This window comes from Ranitomeya variabilis, chromosome 6 (assembly GCF_051348905.1).
Source record: "Ranitomeya variabilis isolate aRanVar5 chromosome 6, aRanVar5.hap1, whole genome shotgun sequence".
Lineage (NCBI taxonomy): Eukaryota > Metazoa > Chordata > Amphibia > Anura > Dendrobatidae > Ranitomeya > Ranitomeya variabilis.
In genome coordinates, this window is record NC_135237.1 from 283,517,186 (window position 1) to 283,543,419 (window position 26,234).

The window sequence follows — 26,234 nt, forward strand, 5'->3', positions numbered from 1 at the left end:
CTGCGGCGGGCCTTGCAGGAGTTTCAGGCGGATAGACCTGATCGTTGCCCACCTGGTAGACTGTTTGTTCCGGATGATTGGACCAGTAGAGTCATCTCTGAGGTTCATTCTTCTGCGTTGGCAGGTCATCCTGGAATCTTTGGTACCAGGGATTTGGTGGCAAGGTCCTTCTGGTGGCCTTCCCTGTCACGAGATGTGCGAGGCTTTGTGCAGTCTTGTGACGTTTGTGCTCGGGCCAAGCCTTGTTGTTCTCGGGCTAGTGGATTGTTGTTACCCTTGCCTATCCCGAAGAGGCCTTGGACGCACATCTCGATGGATTTTATTTCGGATCTGCCTGTTTCTCATAAGATGTCTGTCATCTGGGTGGTGTGTGACCGTTTCTCTAAGATGGTCCATCTGGTTCCCTTGCCTAAGTTGCCTTCTTCTTCCGAGTTGGTTCCTCTGTTTTCTCAAAATGTTGTTCGTTTGCATGGTATTCCGGAGAATATCGTTTCTGACAGAGGGACCCAATTCGTGTCTAGATTTTGGCGGGCATTCTGTGCTAGGATGGGCATAGATTTGTCTTTTTCGTCTGCTTTCCATCCTCAGACTAATGGCCAGACCGAGCGGACTAATCAGACCTTGGAGACATATTTGAGGTGTTTTGTGTCTGCGGATCAGGATGATTGGGTTGCTTTTTTGCCTTTGGCGGAGTTCACCCTCAATAATCGGGCCAGCTCTGCCACCTTGGTGTCCCCGTTTTTCTGTAATTCGGGGTTTCATCCTCGATTTTCCTCCGGTCAAGTGGAATCTTCGGATTGTCCTGGAGTGGATGCTGTGGTGGAGAGGTTGCATCAGATTTGGGGGCAGGTGGTGGACAATTTGAAGTTGTCCCAGGAGAAGACTCAGCTTTTTGCCAACCGCCGTCGTCGTGTTGGTCCTCGGCTTTGTGTTGGGGACTTGGTGTGGTTGTCTTCTCGTTTTGTCCCTATGAGGGTTTCTTCTCCTAAGTTTAAGCCTCGGTTCATCGGCCCGTACAAGATATTGGAGATTCTTAACCCTGTGTCCTTCCGTTTGGACCTCCCTGCATCCTTTTCGATTCATAATGTTTTTCATCGGTCATTGTTGCGCAGGTATGAGGTACCGGCTGTGCCTTCCGTTGAGCCTCCTGCTCCGGTGTTGGTTGAGGGTGAGGTGGAGTACGTTGTGGAAAAGATCTTGGACTCTCGTGTTTCCAGACGGAAACTCCAGTATCTGGTCAAATGGAAGGGATACGGTCAGGAGGATAATTCTTGGGTCACTGCCTCTGATGTTCATGCCTCCGATCTTGTCCGTGCCTTTCATAGGGCTCATCCTGATCGCCCTGGTGGTTCTGGTGAGGGTTCGGTGCCCCCTCCTTGAGGGGGGGGTACTGTTGTGAAATTGGATTCTGGGCTCCCCCGGTGGCCACTTGTGGAATTGTACTTGTGTGCATCATCCCCTCTGTTCACCTGCTCCTATCAGGATGTGGGAGTCGCTATATAACCTTGCTCCTCTGTCAGTTTCATGCCGGTCAACAATGTAATCAGAAGCCTTTCTGTGTATGTTCCTGCTACTAGACTACTCCCAGCTAAGTTGGACTTTTGTCCTTGTGTGTTTTTGCATTTTGTTCCTGTTCACAGCTGCTGTTTTTGTACTGTGTCTGGAAAGCTCTTGTGAGCGGAAATTGCCACTCTGGTGTTATGAGTTAATGCTAGAGTCTTAAAGTAATTTCTGGATGGTGTTTTGATAGGGTTTTCTGCTGACCATGAAAGTGCCCTTTCTGTCTTCTTGCTATCTAGTAAGCGGACCTCGATTTTTGCTAAACCTATTTTCATACTACGTTTGTCATTTCATCTAAAATCACCGCCAATATATGTGGGGGCCTCTGTCTGCCTTTTGGGAAAATTTCTCTAGAGGTGAGCCAGGACTGTCTTTTCCTCTGCTAGGATTAGGTAGTTCTCCGGCTGGCGCTGGGCATCTAGGGATAAAAAAACGTAGGCATGCTACCCGGCCACTTCTAGTTGTGCGGCAGGTTTAGTTCATGGTCAGTATAGTTTCCATCTTCCAAGAGCTAGTTCTCATATATGCTGGGCTATGTTCTCTCGCCATTGAGAATCATGACAGTTAGGGATGTGTTTGTATTGGGGTTTCAGTTACAATTGGGGGTTTCCACTGTTTAGGCACATCAGGGGCTCTCCAAATGCGACATGGCATCCGATCTCAATTCCAGCCAATTCTCCGTTGAAAAAGTAAAACAGTGCTCCTTCCCTTCTCCCGTGCACCCAAACAGGGGTTTACCCCAACATATGGGGTATCAGCGTAGTCAGGACACATTGGACAACAACTTTTGGGGTCCAATTTCTCCTGTTACCCTTGGGAAAATACAAAACTGGGGGCTAAAAAATAATTTTTGTGGAAAAAAAGGTTTTTTTTATTTTCACGGCTCTGCGTTATAAACTGTAATGAAACACTTGGGGGTTCAAAGTTCTCACAACACATCTAGATAAGTTCCTTGGGGGGGTCTAGTGTCCAATATGGGGTCACTTGTGGGAGTTTCTACTGTTTAGGTACATTAGGGGCTCTGCAAACGCAATGTGACGCCTGCTGTTATGATCCTAGTGGTAAGGATCGCAGGTCGGACTAGCTAAGTAACTGAACAGACTACTAGCTCTAGGGAAGTGGTAACTAGATTGACCGCAACCTGATCCTATCCGCAAACAACTATAGGCAGCCGTGGAACATTACCTAAAAATCCTAGACGTCTCGTCACGGCCTGAGAAACTGACTATTCCTGGAGGGAAAGTAAGTCCACACTTGCCTCAGTGGAAGACCCCAAAGATATAGAATAGCCCCCCACAAATATTAACTGTGAGTTAAGGGGAAAGCACAAACGCAGAGATGAAATCAGATTTAGCAAATGAGGCCCGCTAATACTAGATAGCAGAAAATAGGAAGGAAACTGTGCGGTCAATAAAAAACCCTATTCAAAATATCCACGCAGAGATTGCTCGAGCCCCTGCACCAACTAACGGTGCGGGGGAAGCAACTCCGTACCCCAGAGCTTACCAGCAAAAAGAAATCACATGTTAGCAAGCTGGACTAGACTCATCATACACAGAAATCATATTGCAGGCAGATGAGCAAAAAATATTCAAACAGAACTTAGCTTATCCTGAAGAGGCAGAAAACGAGATAATCAGGAGTAATCAGAATAGCACTGAATACATTGACAGCCGGCAACAAGTGGAAGTGAAGCAGAGCTAAATAGGAGCCTCCCTGGAGAATAACGAGGCAGCTGATCCAGCAGACCCACAGGATAATAAACCAAACTACCAGGGGGAGCCAAAAAACCAAAGTCACACAATACCATCTGTGACCACAAGAGGGAGCCTGAAAATGGAGTTCACAACAGTAACCCCCCCTTGAGGAGGGGTCACCGAACCCTCATCAAAACCCCCAGGGCGATCAGGGTGAGCCACATGGAAGGCACGAACCAAATCGGCCGCATGAACATCAGAGGCGACAACCCAGGAATTATCCTCCTGACCATAGCCTTTCCACTTAACCAAATACTGAAGCCTCCGTCTAGAAATACGAGAATCCAAGATCTTCTCCACCACGTATTCCAATTCTCCCTCAACCAGCACAGGGGCAGGAGGCTCAACCGAAGGAACCACAGGCACCACATACCTCCGCAACAACAACCGATGGAACACATTATGAATAGCAAACGATGCCGGGAGGTCCAAACGAAATGACACAGGGTTAAGGACTTCCAAAATGCTATAAGGACCGATAAACCGAGGCTTAAACTTAGGAGAGGAGACCTTCATAGGAACAAAGCGAGAAGACAACCACACCAAATCCCCAAGCGAAGTCGGGGACCCACACAGCGACGGCAGTTGGCAAAGCGCTGAGCCTTCTCTTGTGACAGCTCCAAATTGTCCACCACATGATTCCAAATCTGATGCAACCTATCCACCACAACATCCACTCCAGGACAGTCAGAAGACTCCACCTGACCCGAGGAAAAACGAGGATGAAACCCTGAATTACAAAAAAAAGGTGAAACCAAAGTAGCAGAACTAGCCCGATTATTAAGGGCAAACTCGGCCAATGGCAAAAAAGTCACCCAGTCGTCCTGATCAACAGAAACAAAACATCTTAAATAGGTTTCCAAAGTCTGATTAGTGCGCTCGGTTTGGCCATTCGTCTGAGGATGGAAGGCCGACGAAAAAGACAAATTAATGCCCATCTTAGCACAAAAGGTCCGCCAAAATCTAGACACAAACTGGGATCCTCTGTCGGAAACAATATTTTCAGGGATCCCGTGCAAACGAATCACATTTTGAAAAAACAGAGGAACCAACTCGGAGGAGGAAGGCAACTTAGGCAAGGGCACCAAATGGACCATTTTAGATAAACGATCACACACCACCCAAATGACCGACATTCTCTGAGAGACAGGGAGATCTGAAATAAAATCCATGGAAATGTGCATCCAAGGCCTCTTCGGGACAGGCAAAGGCAACAACAAGCCACTGGCACGAGAACAGCAAGGCTTAGCCCGAGCACAAATTCCACAAGACTGCACAAAGGAACGCACATCCCGCGACAAGGAAGGCCACCAGAAGGACCTAGCCACCAAATCTCTGGTACCAAAAATCCCAGGATGGCCTGCCAACACCGAAGAATGAACCTCGGAAATAACTCTGCTGGTCCATCTATCCGGGACAAACAGTCTCTCCGGTGGACAACGGTCAGGTTTATCCGCCTGAAACTCCTGCAGCACTCGTCGCAAATCTGGGGAGATGGCAGACAAAATCACCCCTTCTCTGAGGATACCAGCTGGCTCGGAATCACCAGGAGAGTCAGGCACAAAACTCCTAGAAAGAGCATCAGCCTTCACATTCTTCGAACCAGGCAGGTATGAGACCACGAAATCAAAACGAGAGAAAAACAACGACCAACGAGACTGTCTAGGATTCAGCCGCTTGGCCGACTCGAGATAAATCAAATTCTTGTGATCAGTCAAGACCACCACACGATGCTGAGCTCCCTCGAGCCAATGTCGCCACTCCTCAAATGCCCACTTCATAGCCAACAACTCCCGATTACCAACATCATAATTCCGCTCGGCAGGCGAAAACTTTCTTGAAAAGAAAGCACATGGCTTCATCACAGAGCCATCAGAGCTTCTCTGCGACAAAACAGCCCCCGCTCCAATCTCAGAAGCATCAACCTCGACCTGGAAAGGAAGGGAGACGTCTGGCTGACATAAGACCGGAGCCGAAGAAAACCGGCGCTTCAGCTCCCGAAAGGCCTCCACAGCCGCAGGAGACCAATTAGTAACATCAGAACCCTTCTTGGTCAAATCCGTCAATGGCTTAACGACACCAGAAAAATTAGCGATGAAGCGACGGTAAAAATTAGCAAAACCAAAGAACTTCTGAAGACTCTTAACAGATGTAGGCTGAGTCCAGTCATGAATAGCCTGAACCTTGACTAGGTCCATCTCAATAGCAGAAGGAGAAAAAATGAAACCCAAAAAAGAGACCTTCTGGACTCCAAAAAGACATTTTGAGCCCTTCACAAATAAAGCATTGGCACGCAGGACCTGAAACACCATCCTGACCTGCTTAACATGGGACTCCCAATCATCCGAAAAAAACAGAATATCATCCAGATACACAATCATAAATTTATCCAGATATTCGCGGAAGATGTCGTGCATAAAGGACTGAAAGACAGAAGGAGCGTTAGAAAGTCCAAAAGGCATCACCAAGTACTCAAAATGGCCTTCGGGCGTATTAAATGCAGTTTTCCATTCATCACCCTGCTTAATACGCACAAGGTTATACGCACCACGAAGATCTATCTTGGTGAACCAACTAGACCCCCTAATGCGAGCAAACAGATCAGATAACAATGGCCAAGGATACTGAAATTTGACCGTGATTTTGTTTAGAAGGCGATAATCAATACAAGGTCTCAAGGAACCATCCTTCTTAGCCACAAAAAAGAACCCCGCACCAAGAGGGGAGGAGGAGGGGCGAATAAGTCCTTTCTCCAAAGACTCCTTTATATAACTCCGCATAGCAGCATGCTCCGGCACTGACAAATTGAAAAGTCGTCCCTTAGGAAACTTACTACCAGGAATCAAATTTATAGCACAATCACAATCCCTATGAGGAGGTAGAGAACTGAGTTTGGGCTCATCAAATACATCCTGGTAATCTGACAAAAACGCAGGGACCTCAGAAGGAGTGGATGAAGCAATTGACACCACAGGAGCGTCGCCATGAATTCCCTGACAACCCCAACTTGACACAGACATAGCTTTCCAATCCAGGACTGGATTATGAGTCTGCAACCATGGCAGGCCCAACACGACAACATCATGCAAATTATGCAATACAAGAAAGCGAATCACCTCCTGATGAACAGGAGTCATGCACATGGTCACTTGTGTCCAGTACTGAGGTTTATTCGTAGCCAATGGTGTAGCATCAATTCCCCTTAGTGGAATAGGGAATTTTAAAGGCTCCAAAACAAAACCACAGCGCCTGGCAAATGACAAATCCATCAGACTCAGGGCAGCACCTGAATCCACAAAAGCCATAACTGGGTAAGATGACAGGGAACAAATCAGGGTAACAGACAAAATAAACTTAGGCTGTAAAGTACCGATGGTGACAGATTTATCAATCTTTTTTGTGCGCTTAGAGCATGCTGAGATAACATGAGCTGAGTCACCACAGTAAAAGCACAACCCATTTTGCCGTCTATAATTTTGCCGTTCACTTCTGGTCAGAATTCTATCACATTGCATAGACTCAGGTGTCTGTTCAGAAGACACCGCCAAATGGTGCGCAGGTTTAAGCACCCGCAAATGCCGATCAATCTGAATGGCCAGAGTCATTGACTCATTCAGACCTGCAGGCGTAGGGAACCCCACCATGACATTCTTAATGGCTTCAGAAAGACCTTTTCTGAAATTTGCAGCCAGGGCACACTCATTCCATTGAGTAAGCACCGACCATTTCCGAAATTTCTGGCAGTACACCTCTGCATCATCTTGCCCCTGAGAGAGGGCCAACAACGCTTTTTCAGCCTGGTTCTCAAGATTAGGTTCCCCATAGAGCAATCCAAGGGCCAGAAAAAACGCATCCACACTGAGCAATGCAGGATCCCCTGGAGCCAATGCGAAAGCCCAATCTTGAGGATTGCCACGCAAGAAAGAAATAATAATCTTAACTTGCTGAACAGAATCCCCAGAGGAACGAGGTTTCAAAGAAAGAAACAACTTGCAATTGTTCTTAAAATTCAGGAACCTAGATCTATCTCCAGAAAACAACTCCGGAATAGGTATTCTAGGCTCTGACATAGGACTGTGCACAACAAAATCCTGAATACTTTGTACCCTTGTAGCAAGATGATCTACACTGGAGGCTAAACTCTGGATATCCATATCAGCAGCTGAACTCAGAGCCACACCAAGATTAAGAGGAGGAGAGAAGCCAGACACACAGCAGCTAGACACACGGCAGCAAAAAAAAAAAAAAAAAAATATCTCCAAGCTTCTTTTCTCCTGCTTCTGCCATGCAATTAACACTTTATAGGCCGGCTGTACTGTTATGATCCTAGTGGCAAGGATCGCAGGTCGGACTAGCTAAGTAACTGAACAGACTACTAGCTCTGGGGAAGTGGTAACTAGATTGACTGCAACCTGATCCTATCCGCAAACAACTATAGGCAGCCGTGGAACGTTACCTAAAAATCCTAGACGTCTTGTCACGGCCTGAGAAACTGACTATTCCTGGAGGGAAAGTAAGTCCACACTTGCCTCAGTGGAAGACCCCAAAGATATAGAATAGCCCCCCACAAATATTAACGGTGAGTTAAGGGGAAAGCACAAACGCAGAGATGAAATCAGATTTAGCAAATGAGGCCCGCTAATACTAGATAGCAGAAAATAGGAAGGAAACTGTGCGGTCAATAAAAAACCCTATTCAAAATATCCACGCAGAGATTGCTCGAGCCCCCGCACCAACTAACGGTGCGGGGGAAGCAACTCCGTACCCCAGAGCTTACCAGCAAAAAGAAATCACATGTTAGCAAGCTGGACTAGACTCATCATACACAGAAATCATATTGCAGGCAGATGAGCAAAAAATATTCAAACAGAACTTAGCTTATCCTGAAGAGGCAGAAAACGAGATAATCAGGAGTAATCAGAATAGCACTGAATACATTGATAGCCGGCAACAAGTGGAAGTGAAGCAGAGCTAAATAGGAGCCTCCCTGGAGAATAACGAGGCAGCTGATCCAGCAGACCCGCAGGATAATAAACCAAACCACCAGGGGGAGCCAAAAAACCAAAGTCACACAATACCATCTGTGACCACAAGAGGGAGCCTGAAAACGGAGTTCACAACAGCCTGCAGACCAATCCATCTAAGTCTGCATTCCAAATGACTCTCCTTCCCTTCCGAGCTCTGCCATGTGCTCAAACGGTGGTTCCCCCACATATGGGGTATCAGTGTACTTAGGACAAACTGGACAACAACTTTTGGGGTCCAATTTCAACTGTTACCCTTGGAAAAATACAAAACTGGGGGCTAAAAAATAATTTTTGTGGAAACATTTTTTTTTATTTTCACGGCTCTGCGTTATAAACTGTAGTGAAACACTTGGGGGTTCAAAGCTCTCACAACACATCTAGATGAATTCCTTAGAGGGTCTACTTTTCAAAATGGTGTCACTTGTGGGGGGTTTCAATGTTTAGGCACATCAGTGGCTCTCCAAATGCAACATGGCGTCCCATCTCAATTCCTGTCAATTTTGCATTGAAAAGTCAAACGGCGCTCCTTCCATTCCAAGCTCTCCCATGCGCCCAAACAGTGGCTTACCCCCATATATGGGGTATCAGCGTACTCAGGACAAATTATACAACAACTTTTGGGTCCAATTTATTCTCTTACCCTTGGGAAAATAAAAAATTGGGGGCAAAAATATCATTTTTGTGAAAAAATATGATTTTTTATTTTTATGGCTCTGCATTATAATCTTCTGTGAATCACTTAATGGGTCAAAGTGCTCACCACACATCTAGATAAGTTCCTTAGGGGGTCTACTTTCCAAAATGGTGTCACTTGTGGGGGGGTTTCAATGTTTAGGCATAGCAGGGGCTCTCCAAACGCAACATGGCGTCCCATCTCAATTCCTGTCAATTTTGGATTGAAAAGTCAAACAGCGCTCTTTCCCTTCGGAGCTCTCCCATGCTCCCAAACAGTGGTTTACCCCCACATATATGGTATCAGCGCACTCATAACAAATTGTACAACCCATTTTGGGGTCCAATTTCTTTTCTTACCTTTGGGAAAAGAAAAAAATGGTGGCGAAAAATCATTTTTGTGAAAAAATATGATTTTTTATTTTTACTGTTCTGCATTATAAACTTCTGTGAATCACTTAATGGGTCAAAGTGCTCACCACACATCTAGATAAGTTCCTTAGGGGGTCTACTTTCCAAAATAGTGTCACTTGTGGGGGGTTTAATGTTTAGGCACAGCAGGGGCTCTCCAAACGCAACATGGCGTCCCATCTCAATTCCAGTCAATTTTGCATTGAAAAGTCAAATGGCGCTCCTTTGCTTCTGAGCTCTGCCATGCGCCCAAACAGTGGTTTACCCCCACATATGGAGTATTGCCGTATTCAGGACAAATTGTACGACAACTTTTGGGGTCCATTTTTTCCTGTTTCCCTTGGTAAAATAAAACAAATTGGAGCTGAATTAAATTTTTTGTGAAAAAAAGTTAAATGTTCATTTTTATTTAAACATTCCAAAAATTCCTGTGAAACACCTGAAGGGTTAATAAACTTCTTGAATGTGGTTTTGAGCACCTTGAGAGGTGCAGTTTTTAGAATGGTGTCACACTTGGTTATTTTCTATCATATAGACCCCTCAAAATGACTTCAAATGAGATGTGGTCCCTAAAAAAAATGGTGCTGTAAAAATGAGAAATTGCTGGTCAAATTTTAACCCTTATAACTCCCTAAAAAAAAAAAATTTGGTTTCAAAATTGTGCTGATGTAAAGTAGACATGTGGGAAATGTTACTTATTAAGTATTTTGTGTGACATATCTCTGTGATTTAATTGCATAAAAATTCAAAGTTGGAAAATTGCAAAATTTTCAAAATTTTCGCCAAATTTCCATTTTTTTCACAAATAAATGCAGGGAATATCAAAGAAATTTTACCACTATCATGAAGTACAATATGTCTTGTGAAAACAGTGTCAGAATCACCGGGATCTGTTGAAGCGTTCCAGAGTTATAACCTCATAAAGGGACAGTGGTCAGAATTGTAAAAATTGGCCTGGTCATTAACGTGCAAACCACCCTTGGGGGTAAAGGGGTTAAAGGGGCTTCCCCTTGTTCTGTTTACAAGAGTAGGGAGCAATTATCTCCTGAATGATTGACAGCCTAGGTCAGCCACATGGTTTCATCACTGGCCTGAACTGTGCGTTATCCAATGTTTTTGCAACAAGGTAAGGATCCAGCTTTAATCCATAAAATCTAAAATGTGTTGTTTCATTAAAAGCAGACCGAGTCTAAGAACACAATCAGTATTCGAAACCTGTCAGGTTTCCTTCCCTTTTACCCAACTCACACCTACAGTATGTCTATGTGCATGCAGTAATACCTTTATGTTTTTAATAAAACAATACATTTTGGATTTTATGGATTTAAGCTTAATCCTTACCTTTTTGCAAATTCTTCTGACTTCTGGCAGAGACGAGATCCCATTGCTTATCACACTGCAACACAAAGCAGTGTTTCCACCAAGGGTGAGCTGATTTTTGTTTATCAGATTTTCCACTATCCAATGTTGCCAATTGAGGACAGATTTGTAGCAGTGCATATAAATTTTATAGCAACGACCTTTTAAGTGTTGCCCTACTTGCCTAAGAGACCTGAGACTGCAGAAATGGATGAAAACCTAGTCAACGAGTAGTAAACCATAGCATTACAAATCTCTCCATTCTTGAGGATAAAGAGGATTTTTAATAACAGGTAACAAGCAATGCTGCTTGTTTTTACAACCAATTTGACATTTCCAGCACTGAAGATATTGAGACAACCCCTTTAAGTCTATCCACAATCTGACAGTTTAAGGAGACATTTGGTGGTATAATAAGGACAAAGAAAAGCATAAAACTCTGTAGCCTCAAAATTAAATGAATTTTACAGAACATGATGTACAATGTAGACTAAAGGTACCATCAAACTCAGCGACGCTGCAGCGATATAGACAACGAGCCGATCGCTGCAGCGTCGCTGTTTAGGTCGTTGTAGAGTCATCAAACACAGCAGCTCCACAACGATGCAGGAGCGATCCTGTGACGTACCGGTGACTCACTTATCGTTCTCACAGGTCGTTAGCTCCATGTAAAACATTGCTGACATCGTTGCTTTTGCTGTCAAACATGACGATACACGCCGACCTGACGACCAAATAAAGTTCTGGACTTCTAGCTCTGACCAGCGATATCACAGTGGGATCCAGATCGCTGCTGCGTGTCAAACACAACGAGATCGCTATCCAGGACGCTGCAACGTCACGGATCGTTATCGTTCTCGTTGTAAAGTTGCTGAGTGTGAAGGTACCTTTAGGTCAATCTATCCCATATGTTTACATATTGTGTTTTTCGTAGAAAACTGATAATTACTGAATAACTTTTTGGCAATACCAATGTTTTGTTTTCACAATTTTTCATGAAGACCTAAAAACGTCAGCACTCTTTTAGACAATGTGGTTTAATGAAGGCACGTTTCACAGGGAACATCAATCTTTTTGTGTCATCTATGAAGATATATAAGTATCCTTCTGTATGTAACAGCCATGTTCTTTTTTTACATTAGGGTGGAATTTACGTTTTCACTCTACTTGATCATTTTGCAGCAGGTACCTCTATTTTATTTGGAGTACTCATTGAAGCTATTGGAATTGCATGGTTTTATGGTAAGGACTGATCACTAGTGTTTCCTATACACTATGCACAATTTATTGTCCTAATTATTTTGGTCTTTAGTTTTATCTAAATTAGTCCAAAATTAATTGCAGATCAATTTCATATTATAACTTTATTTCAAGATTGATACACATCTTGAAAATTGTTTTATTTGCTTCACAACCAAAAAGTTAAGGGGGTATTCCCATCTTACAAATTTATGTTAAATTCACAGGCTATCCACAATTCCAGGACCTTCACTTCCTGGGAGGACTCGTGCCAATACTCAGCGCCATTCACAACCTCATCAATAGCATTAGGTTGCTCATGATGTGAATTAGCAAATGAGAGTCATATAAACAGGATTCTTCTTGCCATATGAAAATGTTGCAATATATTTTATTACTAAGACTGGGGCTACATGGATACATAATGACTTTGGTTGTGACACTTGTCACTCATCCAAAGTTTGCTAGGTGTCATTGCTACAATGCGCAATTCAAGTGAATGGTGCGACTTGCTTGTCAAGGTCGCCATTCACTCGGAATCGCAATGCAACCTCGGTTGCTCCTCTGGGTCAGGCGCCTACAGCGACTGCACCCCCTTTTCTCCCACCAGTAGCCAGGCTACTGGGTTTTGGTTATGTTGTGCTCTATTGGCCTAGAGCGGCCATAACTGTTATGGACCTGGTGGTTAGGTGCACCAGGAATGACCTGATAGTTAAACACGGAATCGGGACGAGCTCTGGGGAAATGGGAACTCTGCTGACCGCAAACCCTACTCCTATCAACACAACTAGAAATAGCCGTGGAGCGTGTCTGACTCTGCCTAGACGCCTCTTCACAGCCTAAGAGCTAACTACCCCTAAAGAAAGGAAACAAAGCCTCACTTGCCTCAGAGAAATTTCCCCAAAGGTAAAAGCAGCCCCCCACAAGTATTGACTGTGAGTTAAGAGGAAATCACAAACACAGGATGAAATAGGCTTTAGCGAAGGGAGGCCAGACTAACTAAACAGATTGAGGATAGAAAAGGGATCTTTGCGGTCAACACAAAAAACTACAAAACCACGCAGAGTGTGCAAAAAATACCCCCGCACCGACTCACAGTGCGGTGGTGCCACTCTGCACCCCCAGAGCTTCCAGCTAGCCAGGCAGATTCATGAAAGCAAGCTGGACTAGAACTTAGCAAGAAAAACCATATGTAACAAATGAACAAGCAGGAACTTAGCTTCGCTGGAGTAGACAGGTCCTCAGAAAGATCCAGGAGAGATCTGAACCAGTACTAGAACATTGACAGCTGGCATGGAGTAACGATCTGAGTGGAGTTAAATAGAGAATCCAGCCTAGCCCTAAACGAGGGCAGGTGGGGAAGGAATCTCAGAACCAGCAGCTCCACTCACAGCCACCAGAGGGAGTTCACGGACAGAACTCACCGAAGTACCATTCATGACCACAGGAGGGAGTTCGAGAACGGAATTCACAACACATAACACAATATGGCTCTCAGATGAATAATTATTTTTGTCTTTCAATCCTGACTTCCACTCTAACATACACCCGACAAACCAAATGTCTGTCAATTTTCATACCTTTATTTTATCTTTCATACCTAGAATATGACTGTTTTGTTCCTTTTTACTTTATTGCAACAGATTTGTAGAGTTTGGTTATAATGCGTTTGTGTATTTTCAACAGGAGTTAGTCGCTTTAGTGATGATATAAAGGAAATGATTGGAACAAGACCAGGATTGTACTGGAGACTTTGTTGGAAGTTTGTCAGCCCTTGTTTTCTCCTGGTAACTATTATTATATATCCAAAGTTACAGAATTACCTATCTAACTTCAGTTGAAACTAGAAGTTTACATACACCTTATAAAATGACACATATGCATGTTTTTCTCAATATCTGACATAAAATCAGAATAAACCTTTCCCATTTTAGGTCAATTAGGATTACCATAATTATTAATATTTGCCAAATGGCAGAATAATGAGAGAGAAAAAATGTTTAAGGCATTTTTATTACTTACTACAAAGTCAAAAGTTTACATACATTTCATTAGTATTTGGTACCATTGCCCTTAAACTGAATGACTTGGTTCAAACATTTGGGATATCCTTCCACAAGCTTCTCACAATAGTTGGTCAGAATTTGAGCCCATTCCTCCTGACAAAACTAGTGTAACTGATCCAGGTTTGTAGGTGGCCTTGCTCGCACCTGCCTTTTTAGCTTTGCCCATAAATTTTCAATAGGATTGTGATCAGAGCTTTGTGATGGCCACTCAAAAACATGGACTTTTTTTATCCTCAAGCCACTTTGTTACCATTTTGGCAGTATGCTTTGGGTCATTGTCCATTTGGAAGACCCATTTCCACCCAAGCTTTAACTTCCTGGCTGATGTGTTAAGATGTTGCTTCAGTATTGCCACATTTTGTGAAGTTTACCAGTCCCTCCGGCAGAAAAAGAACCCCACAACATGGTGCTGCCACCCCTGTATTTCACAGTTGGGATGGTGTTCTTAGACTTCCAAGCTTCTCCCTTTTTCCTTCAAATGTAACGATGGTCATTATACCCAAAAAGTTCAATTTTAGTTTCATCAGACCACAGGACATGTCTCCAAAATGTAACTTCTTCGTTGGAGTAATGGCTTCTTCCTGGCCGAGTGGCTATTGAGCCCAATTTGATACAGTACTCGTTTCACTGTGGATATTGACACAATCTTACCAGCTTCCACCATCATCTTCATAAGTTCTTTTGCTTTTGTCCTTGGGTTGATATGCACATGTCAGACCAAAGCACGTTCATCTCTGGGACACAGAACCTGTCTCCTTCCTGAGTGGTATGATGGCTGGACATGCCTATCTTGTTTGCACTTGCATATAATTGTTTGTATAATTGAACGAGGCACCTTCAGGTATCATGAAATTGTACCCAAGGGTGAGCCAGACTTGTGGAAGTCGACAATTCCCTGATATCTTGACTGATTTCTTTAGACTTTCCGATGATGCTACAGAAACAAGCAATGTGTTTCAGGTGTGCATTAAACTACATCCACAGGTGTGTCTCTAATTAGCTCAGATGTTGCCAAAAAAACAGAAGCTTCCAAACACATGACGTCATCACATGTAAACTTTTGACTTTGTAGTAAGTAATAAAAGTATTTTAAAACACTCGCTCTCTCATTATTCTGTCATTTGGCAATTATTACTAAATATAGTGATCCTAATTGACCTAAAACAGAAAAGGTTTATTCTGATTTCATGTCAGATATTGAGAATAACATGCATATGTGTATTTTTATATAGTGAATGTAAACCTCTAGTTTCAACTGTATCTATCTATCTATCTATCTATCTATCTATCTATCTATCTATCTATCTATCTATCTATCTATCTATTCTTAGAAAAAATGTAACAGCACACCATTAGATCAGTGGGTGCACAGGCCTCCCCAGCAAATTATTCGTATATTTGCCAAAAATTTAGGAGCAAAAAATGGGAAGCAGCACTCCAATAGTTACAAATGGTTATGGTGGACTTTATTTGGCTCACATGGCGTGGCAACGTTTCGGCTCACATGAACCTTTCTCAAACTTGAGAAATTCTAGATAGATAGATAATAGATGGATATATAGATATATATGGGATAGATAGACATGGGATAGATAGATAAATAGATATGGGATAGATAGATAGATAGATAGATAGATAGATAGATAGATAGATAGATAGATAGATAGATAGATAGATAGACAGACAGACACAACACATTATACTCATCTATGTAGAAACCTTTTCCTTCCTGGTTCGTCCAATCAGCTGAGTCAATTACTTATTACTTATATCCTAGAGAAGAGTCATTAGTATTTTAAATTTGGAGTGTGACATTTATTGAGCAAAATTTACACTTGATTAGTACAATACATGCTGTGTTATACATTGTGGTATCATTGGGTTAGGATATTGTAAGCTGTACACGGCTGTCTCATATTTTATTTCTCAGACGTTCTACTTTCTTTACCCTATGAATAGTTTTTGAATAGACGTTCCTTTTAAATCATGCCTCCTTTTATTAACACTCATTTTTATAATTATCCTTGAAAATTTCTGTTTTGTTCTTCCAATACATAATAGTTTATTTGGACACACCATTATCTAGAAAATGATGTACATGTATTTATTATTTTGTCTGCAAAATAATTGCATAAATGTTCACATTTGTACTGTGACCTTGAAACTAGTTTTATTCTGGTTATTCTAGGTACAATTGCAGCTAGTTATTGTTTGTATAAAGTAAAAACTGGGCAAGCAGACCTATACTTCTAATTTTCTCAACTATTTTACAATAGTCATTCCGTTTCATTCCAACATTTCTTTTTCAGCAGGGTATAGATAGAATATTGACCAAATATTTTAAACTCTCATTTGGCAGATTTCTATAGGTAAATCTGTCAGTAAGGCCATTTTCACACAGTCCGTCCTCACATCGAAAGATCTGGCCTGACAGCTGGGTCTCCCAACCCATAGCAATATATGAAACAGTCAGCCTGGGTCTTCTGATCAAAGCATATTCCATGTACATACACTATGTAAAACTGACCGCAGTGTAAAGTTATAGAGTTATACGGTCATAGGGTTGTATCATCTTACCTGGGTAAAATTGTAAAGTGCAACTTTGCAATTTACTTGCTATTAAAAATTCTTACTGTTCTCAAGAATTGAAGGATTGCTCATTTTATACTTTTTTGCTTGATGCCTAATTTACCACCTTGTAGTGGCCAGTCTCTTGGGGCAAAGAGAACCTGTTCCAACGGTGTCGGCACCCGCGTTCCCGAAGCTCTCGTGCAGTTGTTATGACACATGAGCCCTGCGCCCAATCAGCACCGGCGTCATTGTCCCCGCCTTTGGATGTCAAGAGGAAGTCAGCTTCTCTCACTTCCTGTTAATTGCATATACATCTGAAGGTGGGTTCAGTGACGCCAGTGCTGATTGGGCGCAGTGCTCATGTGCCATAACAACCGCATGAGAGCCCCGGGAACACGATTGCTGACACCACCAGAACAGGAGGTGAGTATAAGTATTTTTATTTTCACAGGGGCAAACATTCAGATCGAGAAGGGGTTATCATAGTAGTGAACAACTCCTTTAAGTGTTTAGATCACAGTTGAAAATTTATACAGATCTGCCAAAACATTGTTGGCTGTGTAGGTCCATCTAAACAGCTCTAGGTATATACTACATATCTATTTATTTTTCAATTTATTGTAATAATAATGTTAATTTGCTTTTTTCGCAGTTTGTGGTTGTTGTTAGCATTGTCACCTATAAGTCTCCAAAATATGGAAACTATACATTCCCAGAGTGGGCAAATGTAATTGGATGGTTACTTGCGGTTTCATCTATGGCAATGGTACCAATTTATGCTATATATAAATTTTGTTCTCTTCCTGGATCATTTCGAGATGTAAGTAGCAATATATGATGTGTGCATTACGTATGTATTGATTATATATATATATATATATATATATATATATATATATATATATATATATATATATATATATATATATACACTCACCGGCCACTTTATTAGGTACACCATGCTAGTAACGGGTTGGACCCCCTTTTGCCTTCAGAACTGCCTCAATTCTTCGTGGCATAGATTCAACAAGGTGCTGGAAGCATTCCTCAGAGATTTTGGTCCATATTGACATGATGGCATCACACAGTTGCCGCAGATTTGTCGGCTGCACATCCCAAAGATGCTCCATACAAGGCAGGATGGATCCATGCTTTCATGTTGTTTACGCCAAATTCTGACCCTACCATCCGAATGTCGCAGCAGAAATCGAGACTCATCAGACCAAGCAACGTTTTTCCAATCTTCTACTGTCCAATTTCGATGAGCTTGTACAAATTGTAGCCTCAGTTTCCTGTTCTTAGCTGAAAGGAGTGGTACCCGGTGTGGTCTTCTGCTGCTGTAGCCCATCTGCCTCAAAGTTCGACGCACTGTGCGTTCAGAGATGCTCTTAGGCCTACCTTGGTTGTAACGGGTGGCGATTTGAGTCACTGTTGCCTTTCTATCAGCTCGAACCAGTCTGCCCATTCTCCTCTGACCTCTGGCATCAACAAGGCATTTCCGCCCACAGAACTGCCGCTCACTGGATTTTTTTTCTTTTTCGGACCATTCTCTGTAAACCCTAGAGATGGTTGTGCGTGAAAATCCCAGTAGATCAGCAGTTTCTGAAATACTCAGACCAGCCCTTCTGGCACCAACAACCATGCCACGTTCAAAGGCACTCAAATCACCTTTCTTCCCCATACTGATGCTCGGTTTGAACTGCAGGAGATTTTCTTGACCATGTCTACATGCCTAAATGCACTGAGTTGCCGCCATGTGATTGGCTGATTAGAAATTAAGTGTTAACAAGAAGTTGGACAGGTGTACCTAATAAAGTGGCCAGTGAGTGTATATATATATATGTAGATGTACTCTATATACAGTATCCACTTCTACGTACTCACACACTCTAACATAAATTTGCAATACCAAGAAGGAAAAGACATGCACTTATGAAAGTCAGAAGATCAATAGATAGTGATAATGCTAGTGATATACAAATGATGGGAAAAAAAAATAAACAAAATTTTCCAAACATTTTGATTTATTCAGTGTTCAGTATGAGTAAAACACCCAGAAATAGTCACTTACACGCCTTGGCATGCCATCAGTTAAGATTTTTATGGTTGACTGAGGAGTGTTCTGCTATTCTGAATGCACTTGGGCAGGCAAATATTAACCCCTTCACGCCATCTCCATTTTCCATTTTTTCGTTTGCGTTTTTTCCTCCTCTTCTTCCAAGATCCATACCTTTTTTATTTTTCCATGAATATAGCTGTATGAGGACTTGTACTTTTGAATAACCCCATTCAGTCTACCACATAATGTACTGAAAATGAGAAAAAATTCCAAGTGCATTGAAATTGCAAAAAAAGTGCAATTTCACAATTGTTTTTTTTTTTCTTTTTATTTACCCTGTATACTATATGGTAAAACTGACCTGGCAGTATAATTCTCCAAGTCAGTATGAGTAAGTACTTACCAAACATGAATTTTTTTTTTACTTAAGTTGTGAAAATTTTGGGGGGAAATTTGTAAGAAAACTTTTTTTGCTTTTGTCTACATTTTTCAAGACCAATAGCATTTTCATTTTTGCGATATAGGGCTGTGTGAGGGCTTATTTTTTGCGCCCTGAGCTTTTTTTTTTAATTATACCATTTTTACTGATACCATTTGGGTGTAGATACAATGTTTTTATTTCCTCTTTTTGCATTTTAATGCAATGTTGTCAAAGCCAAAAATGAGTAGTTCTTGCGTTTTGAATCTTTTTCATTACTAATCTGATTAATGATAGATCCGACTTTTATGAATGCAGCAATACCAAATATGTGTCTTTTGTTTTTTTCATTCTTTTATTTTTAATGGGATAAAAGGAAGGTGATTTGAATATTTGTGTTCTTTAATTTTTTTTCATATATTTTAAAACTTTTTCACTATTTTAAATCATTTAGGGGACTTGAATTGTATTCAAGACAAAAGTGGGACTCCGCATTGAATAACACAAACCTCTATTCCAGCCTCTATTGCTGTATTGCTCTACACAGTGCTATGATGTGAGGTCAATGAAAAGGTCTTTGTGAGGTAACCTTAGACCAGTCCTACACCCTAGATTATGATGTGGGTTGGCATAATTTATAGTGGCTACACCCCCTATAGTTTTCATTCCACATTCAAGTTCATTCAGTATGACAGAAGGTTTCTCAGACAACCATTAAGAACCTCAATGATAGCATGCCAGGGTGTGCAAGTGTTTATATTTTTGCATGCAAAACTCTTGAAAAAAAATACTTGATACCTATTAATTAAAGAAAATGTTGCTTCTATTTTTTCTCTTTTGCTTATCATTAACATTTACCCATCCTGTAATTTTCAGAATTCCACAAATTTTCCTTCTTCATGTTGCAATTCTAATGTTAATGTTGAGGAGAGTGTATATGTGCCTGTATATATTTATATGTATATAGTGTATAGATACAGTATGTTCATTAGCAACTCTTTCTTAATGAGCTCCTTCATGATGACTTATATGTGTGAAACTGGACTGCAGGCAATTGTATTAAGTTCAGATCTAATAACAGTTCTCTACTTTAATCTGTGGATTAAACTTAATTTTCCTGCAACACTACCATTGTGAAAATGAGGCAATACACAAGCCCAATTGCATGAATTGTCTATCATTGTAATGCATAGGCATGCTGAATGGGGGTAGACTTACCCTTGGTGCAACCTGTGCAGCTGCCTAAGAGGTAAGGGGGCATTACCACCTCCAATGCAGGTGGAATTGTACATTACGATGAGCTATTGGACTGCCCATATATTGTCCTTGCACAAGGGACCTCTTCTGCCCACTTTGGATGCTGAGTCACACATACTGTAGATGGACTTTATAGCCCTCCCAACTTTATCTCATAGATCTCTGAGTGATCCCCATCCATTATAAGTCTGTTCATCTATTTCCTTCTAGTATTTCCTAATAACTAGAGATGAGTCAATTTGTTGGAAATAATTTATGATGAATTTGTAGGAATTTGATGAATTAGAAGAATGTACATTTCATTATGTGTAAGTCTACTAAAAGGTCCACCTCCATGTAACACACTGCAGAAGATTGCATTAATCAGAGATGGACCACTTGATTTCACTCGGAGTTGGGCAGGATTCCCCATAATGCCGTGCAGCTGCCACAATATATAGAGCTGGTCTGTCTTAGCCTGTACTAAAGCTGCTGCAGGAAATGCAGAAGTCATTTTGTCGTGAATCTGGATAGTGAAGGGATGTCATAACTCACAGGTTAGCTATAGATATAGTAAGAGAAATTCTGACAACAAAGTGTTTTAAAGCATAGCAGTAAAGAATATAAATGTGTAACGGTAAGAGAATATACAGATTTAACAGACATGGAGAGACATAAAAGAGGAGATCAAGCCTGTAGGGCAGGGGCAGAATGGACTACATAACATCTGGCACTGCTTGTGTGATCTGTGTGATTGTAGTGCTGCTACTATTCAATGAAATGTTTCATTTGTTTGCATTCATGCAGAAGCAAGCCACAAATATTCCACTTCCTCACAAAGTGTGCGTGTATCAAACAGTTCCTCTTTTTGCACACCTGTTTTAATAGACTAATTTGATATATACAGGTCCTTCTCAAAAAATTTGCATATAGTGTTAAATTTCATTATTTACCATAATGTAATGATTACAATTAAACTTTCATATATTATAGATTCATTATCCACCAACTGAAATTTGTCAGGTCTTTTATTGTTTTAATACTGATGATTTTGGCATACAACTCCTGAAAACCCAAAAAACCTGTCTCAATAAATTAGCATATTTCACCCGTCCAATCAAATAAAAGTGTTTTTTAATAACAAACAAAAAAACCATCAAATAATAATGTTCAGTTATGCACTCAATACTTGGTCGGGAATCCTTTGGCAGTAATGACTGCTTCAATGCGGCGTGGCATGGAGGTAATCAGCCTGTGACACTGCTGAGATGTTATGGAGGCCCAGGATGCTTCAATAGCGGCCTTAAGCTCATCCAGAGTGTTGGGTCTTGCGTCTCTCAACTTTCTCTTCACAATATCCCACAGATTCTCTATGGGGTTCAGGTCAGGAGAGTTGGCAGGCCAATTGAGCACAGTAATACCATGGTCAGTAAACCATTTACCAGTGGTTTTGGCACTGTGAGCAGGTGCCAGGTCGTGCTGAAAAATGAAATCTTCATCTCCATAAAGCATTTCAGCCGATGGAAGCATGAAGTGCTCCAAAATCTCCTGATAGCTAGCTGCATTGACCCTGCCCTTGATGAAACACAGTGGACCAACACCAGCAGCTGACATGGCACCCCACACCATCACTGACTGTGGGTACTTGACACTGGACTTCAGGCATTTTGGCATTTCCTTCTCCCCAGTCTTCCTCCAGACTCTGGCACCTTGATTTCCGAATGACATGCAAAATTTTCTTTAATCAGAAAAAAGTACTTGGGACCACTTAGCAACAGTCCAGTGCTGCTTCTCTGTAGCCCATTTCCTGCACACGCCTGTGCACGGTGGCTCTGGATGTTTCCACACCAGACTCAGTCCACTGCTTCCTCAGGTTCCCCAAGGTCTGGAATCGGTCCTTCTCCACAATCTTCCTCAGGGTCCGGTCACCTCTTCTCGTTGTACAGCGTTTTCTGCCACATTGTTTCCTTCCAACAGACTTACCATTGAGGTGCCTTGATACAGCACTCTGGGAACAGCCTATTTGTTGAGAAATTTCTTTCTGGGTCTTACCCTCTTGCTTGAGGGTGTCAATGATGGCCTTCTTGACATCTGTCAGGTCGCTAGTCTTACCCATGATGGGGGTTTTGAGTAATGAACCAGGCAGGGAGTTTTTAAAAGCCTCAGGTATCTTTTGCATGTGTTTAGAGTTAATTAGTTGATTCAGAAGATTAGGGTAATAGGTCGTTTAGAGAACCTTTTCTTGATATGCTAATTTATTGAGACAGGTTTTTTGGGTTATCAGGAGTTGTATGCCAAAATCATCAGTATTAAAACAATAAAAGACCTGACAAATTTCAGTTGGTGGATAATGAATCTATAATATATGAAAGTTTAATTGTAATCATTACATTATGGTAAATAATGAAATTTAACACTATATGCTAATTTTTTGAGAAGGACCTGTATGCATACATACCAATACTGCTGCCAGACGGCTGTTATTTTTTGGATTTTATCTAGCATTTCTGGCAGATTCTTTTTGGAAAGGATGAATAGTGTTACAAATGTACAAAAGAGAAGGTAAACAATACAGTAATTTAATTGCGACTATATGCCTCACAAAGTGTGTGTCATAAACGGTACAAATTATTTACACACCTGCTAGCCTAATTTGAGGGATGCATACATCATACCAATATTTTAGTCGATTGCCACAGTTTTTTTTGTGGCATTCACCTTGCATTTCTCACTGATTTTGTGGACATGGGTAATAATTTAAAAAAATGCAAAAAAAAAGTAAAAAAAATTGTCATATACAGTTGCGTGAAAATGTGTTTGCCCGCATCCTGGTTTCCCATTCCGTTGCATGTTTGTCACACTTAAATGTTCCAGATCATCAAACAAATATAAATATTAGACAAAGATAACACAAGTACTCCCTTTTGTGTGGATTCTGTTTTGTTGAAAACAAATGAAACATTTCTGCAAACTTATAACACCATAATAAAATGATGTTTTAAAAATAACATATGAGAAATGTATTTTTATGTAGCAAATTCACTTGCTTATATAGCGCCATTAATTCCACAGTGCTTTACTAAACATCATCGCTATTGAAAAACTATTTTGGACATGAAAATTCAAAGTTTGAAAATTGCTAATTTTTCAACACTTTTGCCAACTTTCTGCAATTTTTATAAATGAATGCAAATCTTATTGACCTAACTGTACCAAGATAATGAATCACAAAGTGTCATGAAAAAAATTTCATAATCACAAGGTTTGAAGAAGCATTCTAGAGTTGTTGCTACATAAAGTGGCACAGAACTGAAAAATGGAGCTTTGTCAGGAATGTGAAAACAGGCTCCGTTTATACATAGCCATTTATATTTCCAGGTGACTTTGACATTACTAAGGCTGTGATTGCCTTAAAGAGCTAAAAAGTGGTTGGATATAATATAGAGGCCCAAGGTGTTACACACATTTTCCAGGGCCACGATCCACATATTTGTGCTAATAATCTGTTTAAAAATTGGTTTGCTAAAAATTTGGCTATAGGCATTAAAAGATATAAAATAACTACTGACCTAATGAATCTCCTGTGACTCAATTGCCACCATGCTGGAGCTCTCCACTTATTTCTATTTACCTCTCCGCAGCAGTCATATGTTGCCTACCCACATGACCACTGCAGCCAATCACTGCCATCAGCTGTGATATGTAGATGGAACATATGGTTTCATAGATCTCAAAAAACTTACGGTATAAAAGATTTGTTCATCTGCATAACTAAGGTAGACCTAAATCGATGCATTTCAATTTTAGTAATTTCTCTGTGCTTCTCTAACATATGTTGAAAATTTTCTGATGCACAATTTCTGCTGGAATAACTTTTTGCTGACTAATTTGTGTCCAATTTAGTTTAATACAATGTACAGAAGTTTCTGTGTAAAATGTAACTCTTTGAAAAAAAATTTTTTTGTGAGATACAACTTATCAGACATTTGAACTAGGGTTGAGCGAAACGGGTCGGCCATCTTCAGAAGTCGCCGACTTTTGGCAAAGTCGGGTTTCATGAAACCCGACCCGACCCCTGTGTGGGGTCAGCCATGAGGTTGGCGATCTTCTGAATCTGGTATCGGAATTCCGATACCGAGTTCCGATATGTTTGCGGAAATCGGAAATACCTAATAGGAATATACTCACCCTCGGACGCGCCCTGCTTCTTTCCGGCAGCCTTCCTTCCTAAGAATGAGTGCGTGAAGGACCTTAGATGATGTCGCGGCTTGTGATTGGTCGCGTGACCGTCCATGTGACCGCTCGCGACCAATCACAAGCCGCAGGTCATTCACGCGCTCATTCTTAGGAAGGAAGGCTGCCGGTTAGTACCAGGGCGCGTCCGAGGGTGAGTATATCAATATTTTTTATTTTGATTCTTTATTTTACATATTAATATGGATCCCAGGGCCTGAAGGAGAGTTTCCTCTCCTTCAGACCCTGGGAACCAAAGTATCCCATTGCACTGCTTTGGGTTTCGTGTTTTGGCCGACCCCGACTTTTTTATAGGATCGGCTGATTTCACTCGACCCGACTTTTGAGAAAGTCGGGTTTCGTGAAACCCGACCCGATCCTATAAAAATAAACCCTAATTTGAACAGTGCTTATACAGCTCTGGTAAAAATGAAGAGACCACCACATCAAAACCCTGTCATGGGCAGCCCAATCTCCTGACCTGAACCCCATTGAAAACCTCTGGAATGTAATCAAGAGGATGATGGATAGTCACAAGCCATCAAACAAGGAACTGCTTAAATTTCTGTGCCAGAAGCAGTGTGAAAGACTGGTGGAAAGCATGCCAAGACGCATGAAAGCTGTGATTAAAGATCATGGTTATTCCACAAAATATTGACTTCTGAACTCTTCCTGAGTTAAAACATTAGTATTGTTGTTTCTAAATGATTATGAACTTGTTTTCTTTGCATTATTTGAGGTCAGAAAGCACTGCTTTTTTTATATTTATTTTGACCATTTTTATTTGTCAGAAAAAAAAATACAAAATTTATTGCTTGGAAATTCGGAGACATATTATCAGAAGTTTATAGAATAAAAGAACAATTTACATTTTACTCAAAAATATACCTATAAAGAGAAAAATCAGACAAACTGAACATTTTGCAGTGGTCTCTTAATTTTTGCCAGAGCTGTACATATGTATATTGTATGTGTATTATGTAATGCAAAGCATAATGTGTATTTTTATTTTGCTTCAGAAATTTGCTTACGCTATAACTCCTGAAAAAGAATATGATCTAATAGAAAGTGGAGAAGTGCGTCAGTTTACTGTAAGTGTTTTAATATACTTTATTAGAGACTTTGGTTTTAAAGCATAAAAGAGATAAAAGCATGTGTAACCCCTTCTTAACATTAGATGTCCTGGTATGTGTAGGGGATTATGCTGGCATAAGAGCTTGTGCTTTTCACAATCTTTGATGGAACTATGTTTAACTACCAGCTAAGGTCCTGCGGGTACAGCCTATTTAACCCTCTTGACTTCTTCTCACCCCATCGGCATTCTCCTGTGACATGATCATGGGGTGCCGATAGTTGAAAGTGCCAGTGGAGGTCAAAGAATAACCTCCAGGTCTACTAGGTGTGGCCTAAACAGGGCCTAAGAGGCCTCCAGTCAGTGCAATGCTGGGTTCACACAAGTGAATAAAAAATCATCAAAACGCTTGGATGATTTTTTGCTCCTTTATTTCTTCTAAAATCTTAACAAAAAAAGCTTTTTTCAGTAATGATGCTGACAAAAAGTAGACATATTATACATATTATTTATTCATTATTTTGCATGGTATGACTATCTGTTTCATGGGCATA

At 41.1% G+C, this 26,234-nt stretch overlaps 1 protein-coding gene across 1 annotated transcript in view; it reads left to right on the forward strand.

Moving 5' to 3' along the window:
* Positions 1-26,234, forward strand: part of SLC6A3 (solute carrier family 6 member 3) — a 194,727-nt gene that overhangs the window by 157,175 nt on the left and 11,318 nt on the right. The window contains exons 11-14 of the mRNA XM_077269697.1: positions 11,929-12,028; positions 13,712-13,812; positions 17,315-17,482; positions 25,628-25,699. Of these exons, the coding sequence (XP_077125812.1) occupies positions 11,929-12,028; positions 13,712-13,812; positions 17,315-17,482; positions 25,628-25,699 (441 nt within the window). The remainder of the gene's footprint in view (positions 1-11,928; positions 12,029-13,711; positions 13,813-17,314; positions 17,483-25,627; positions 25,700-26,234) is intronic.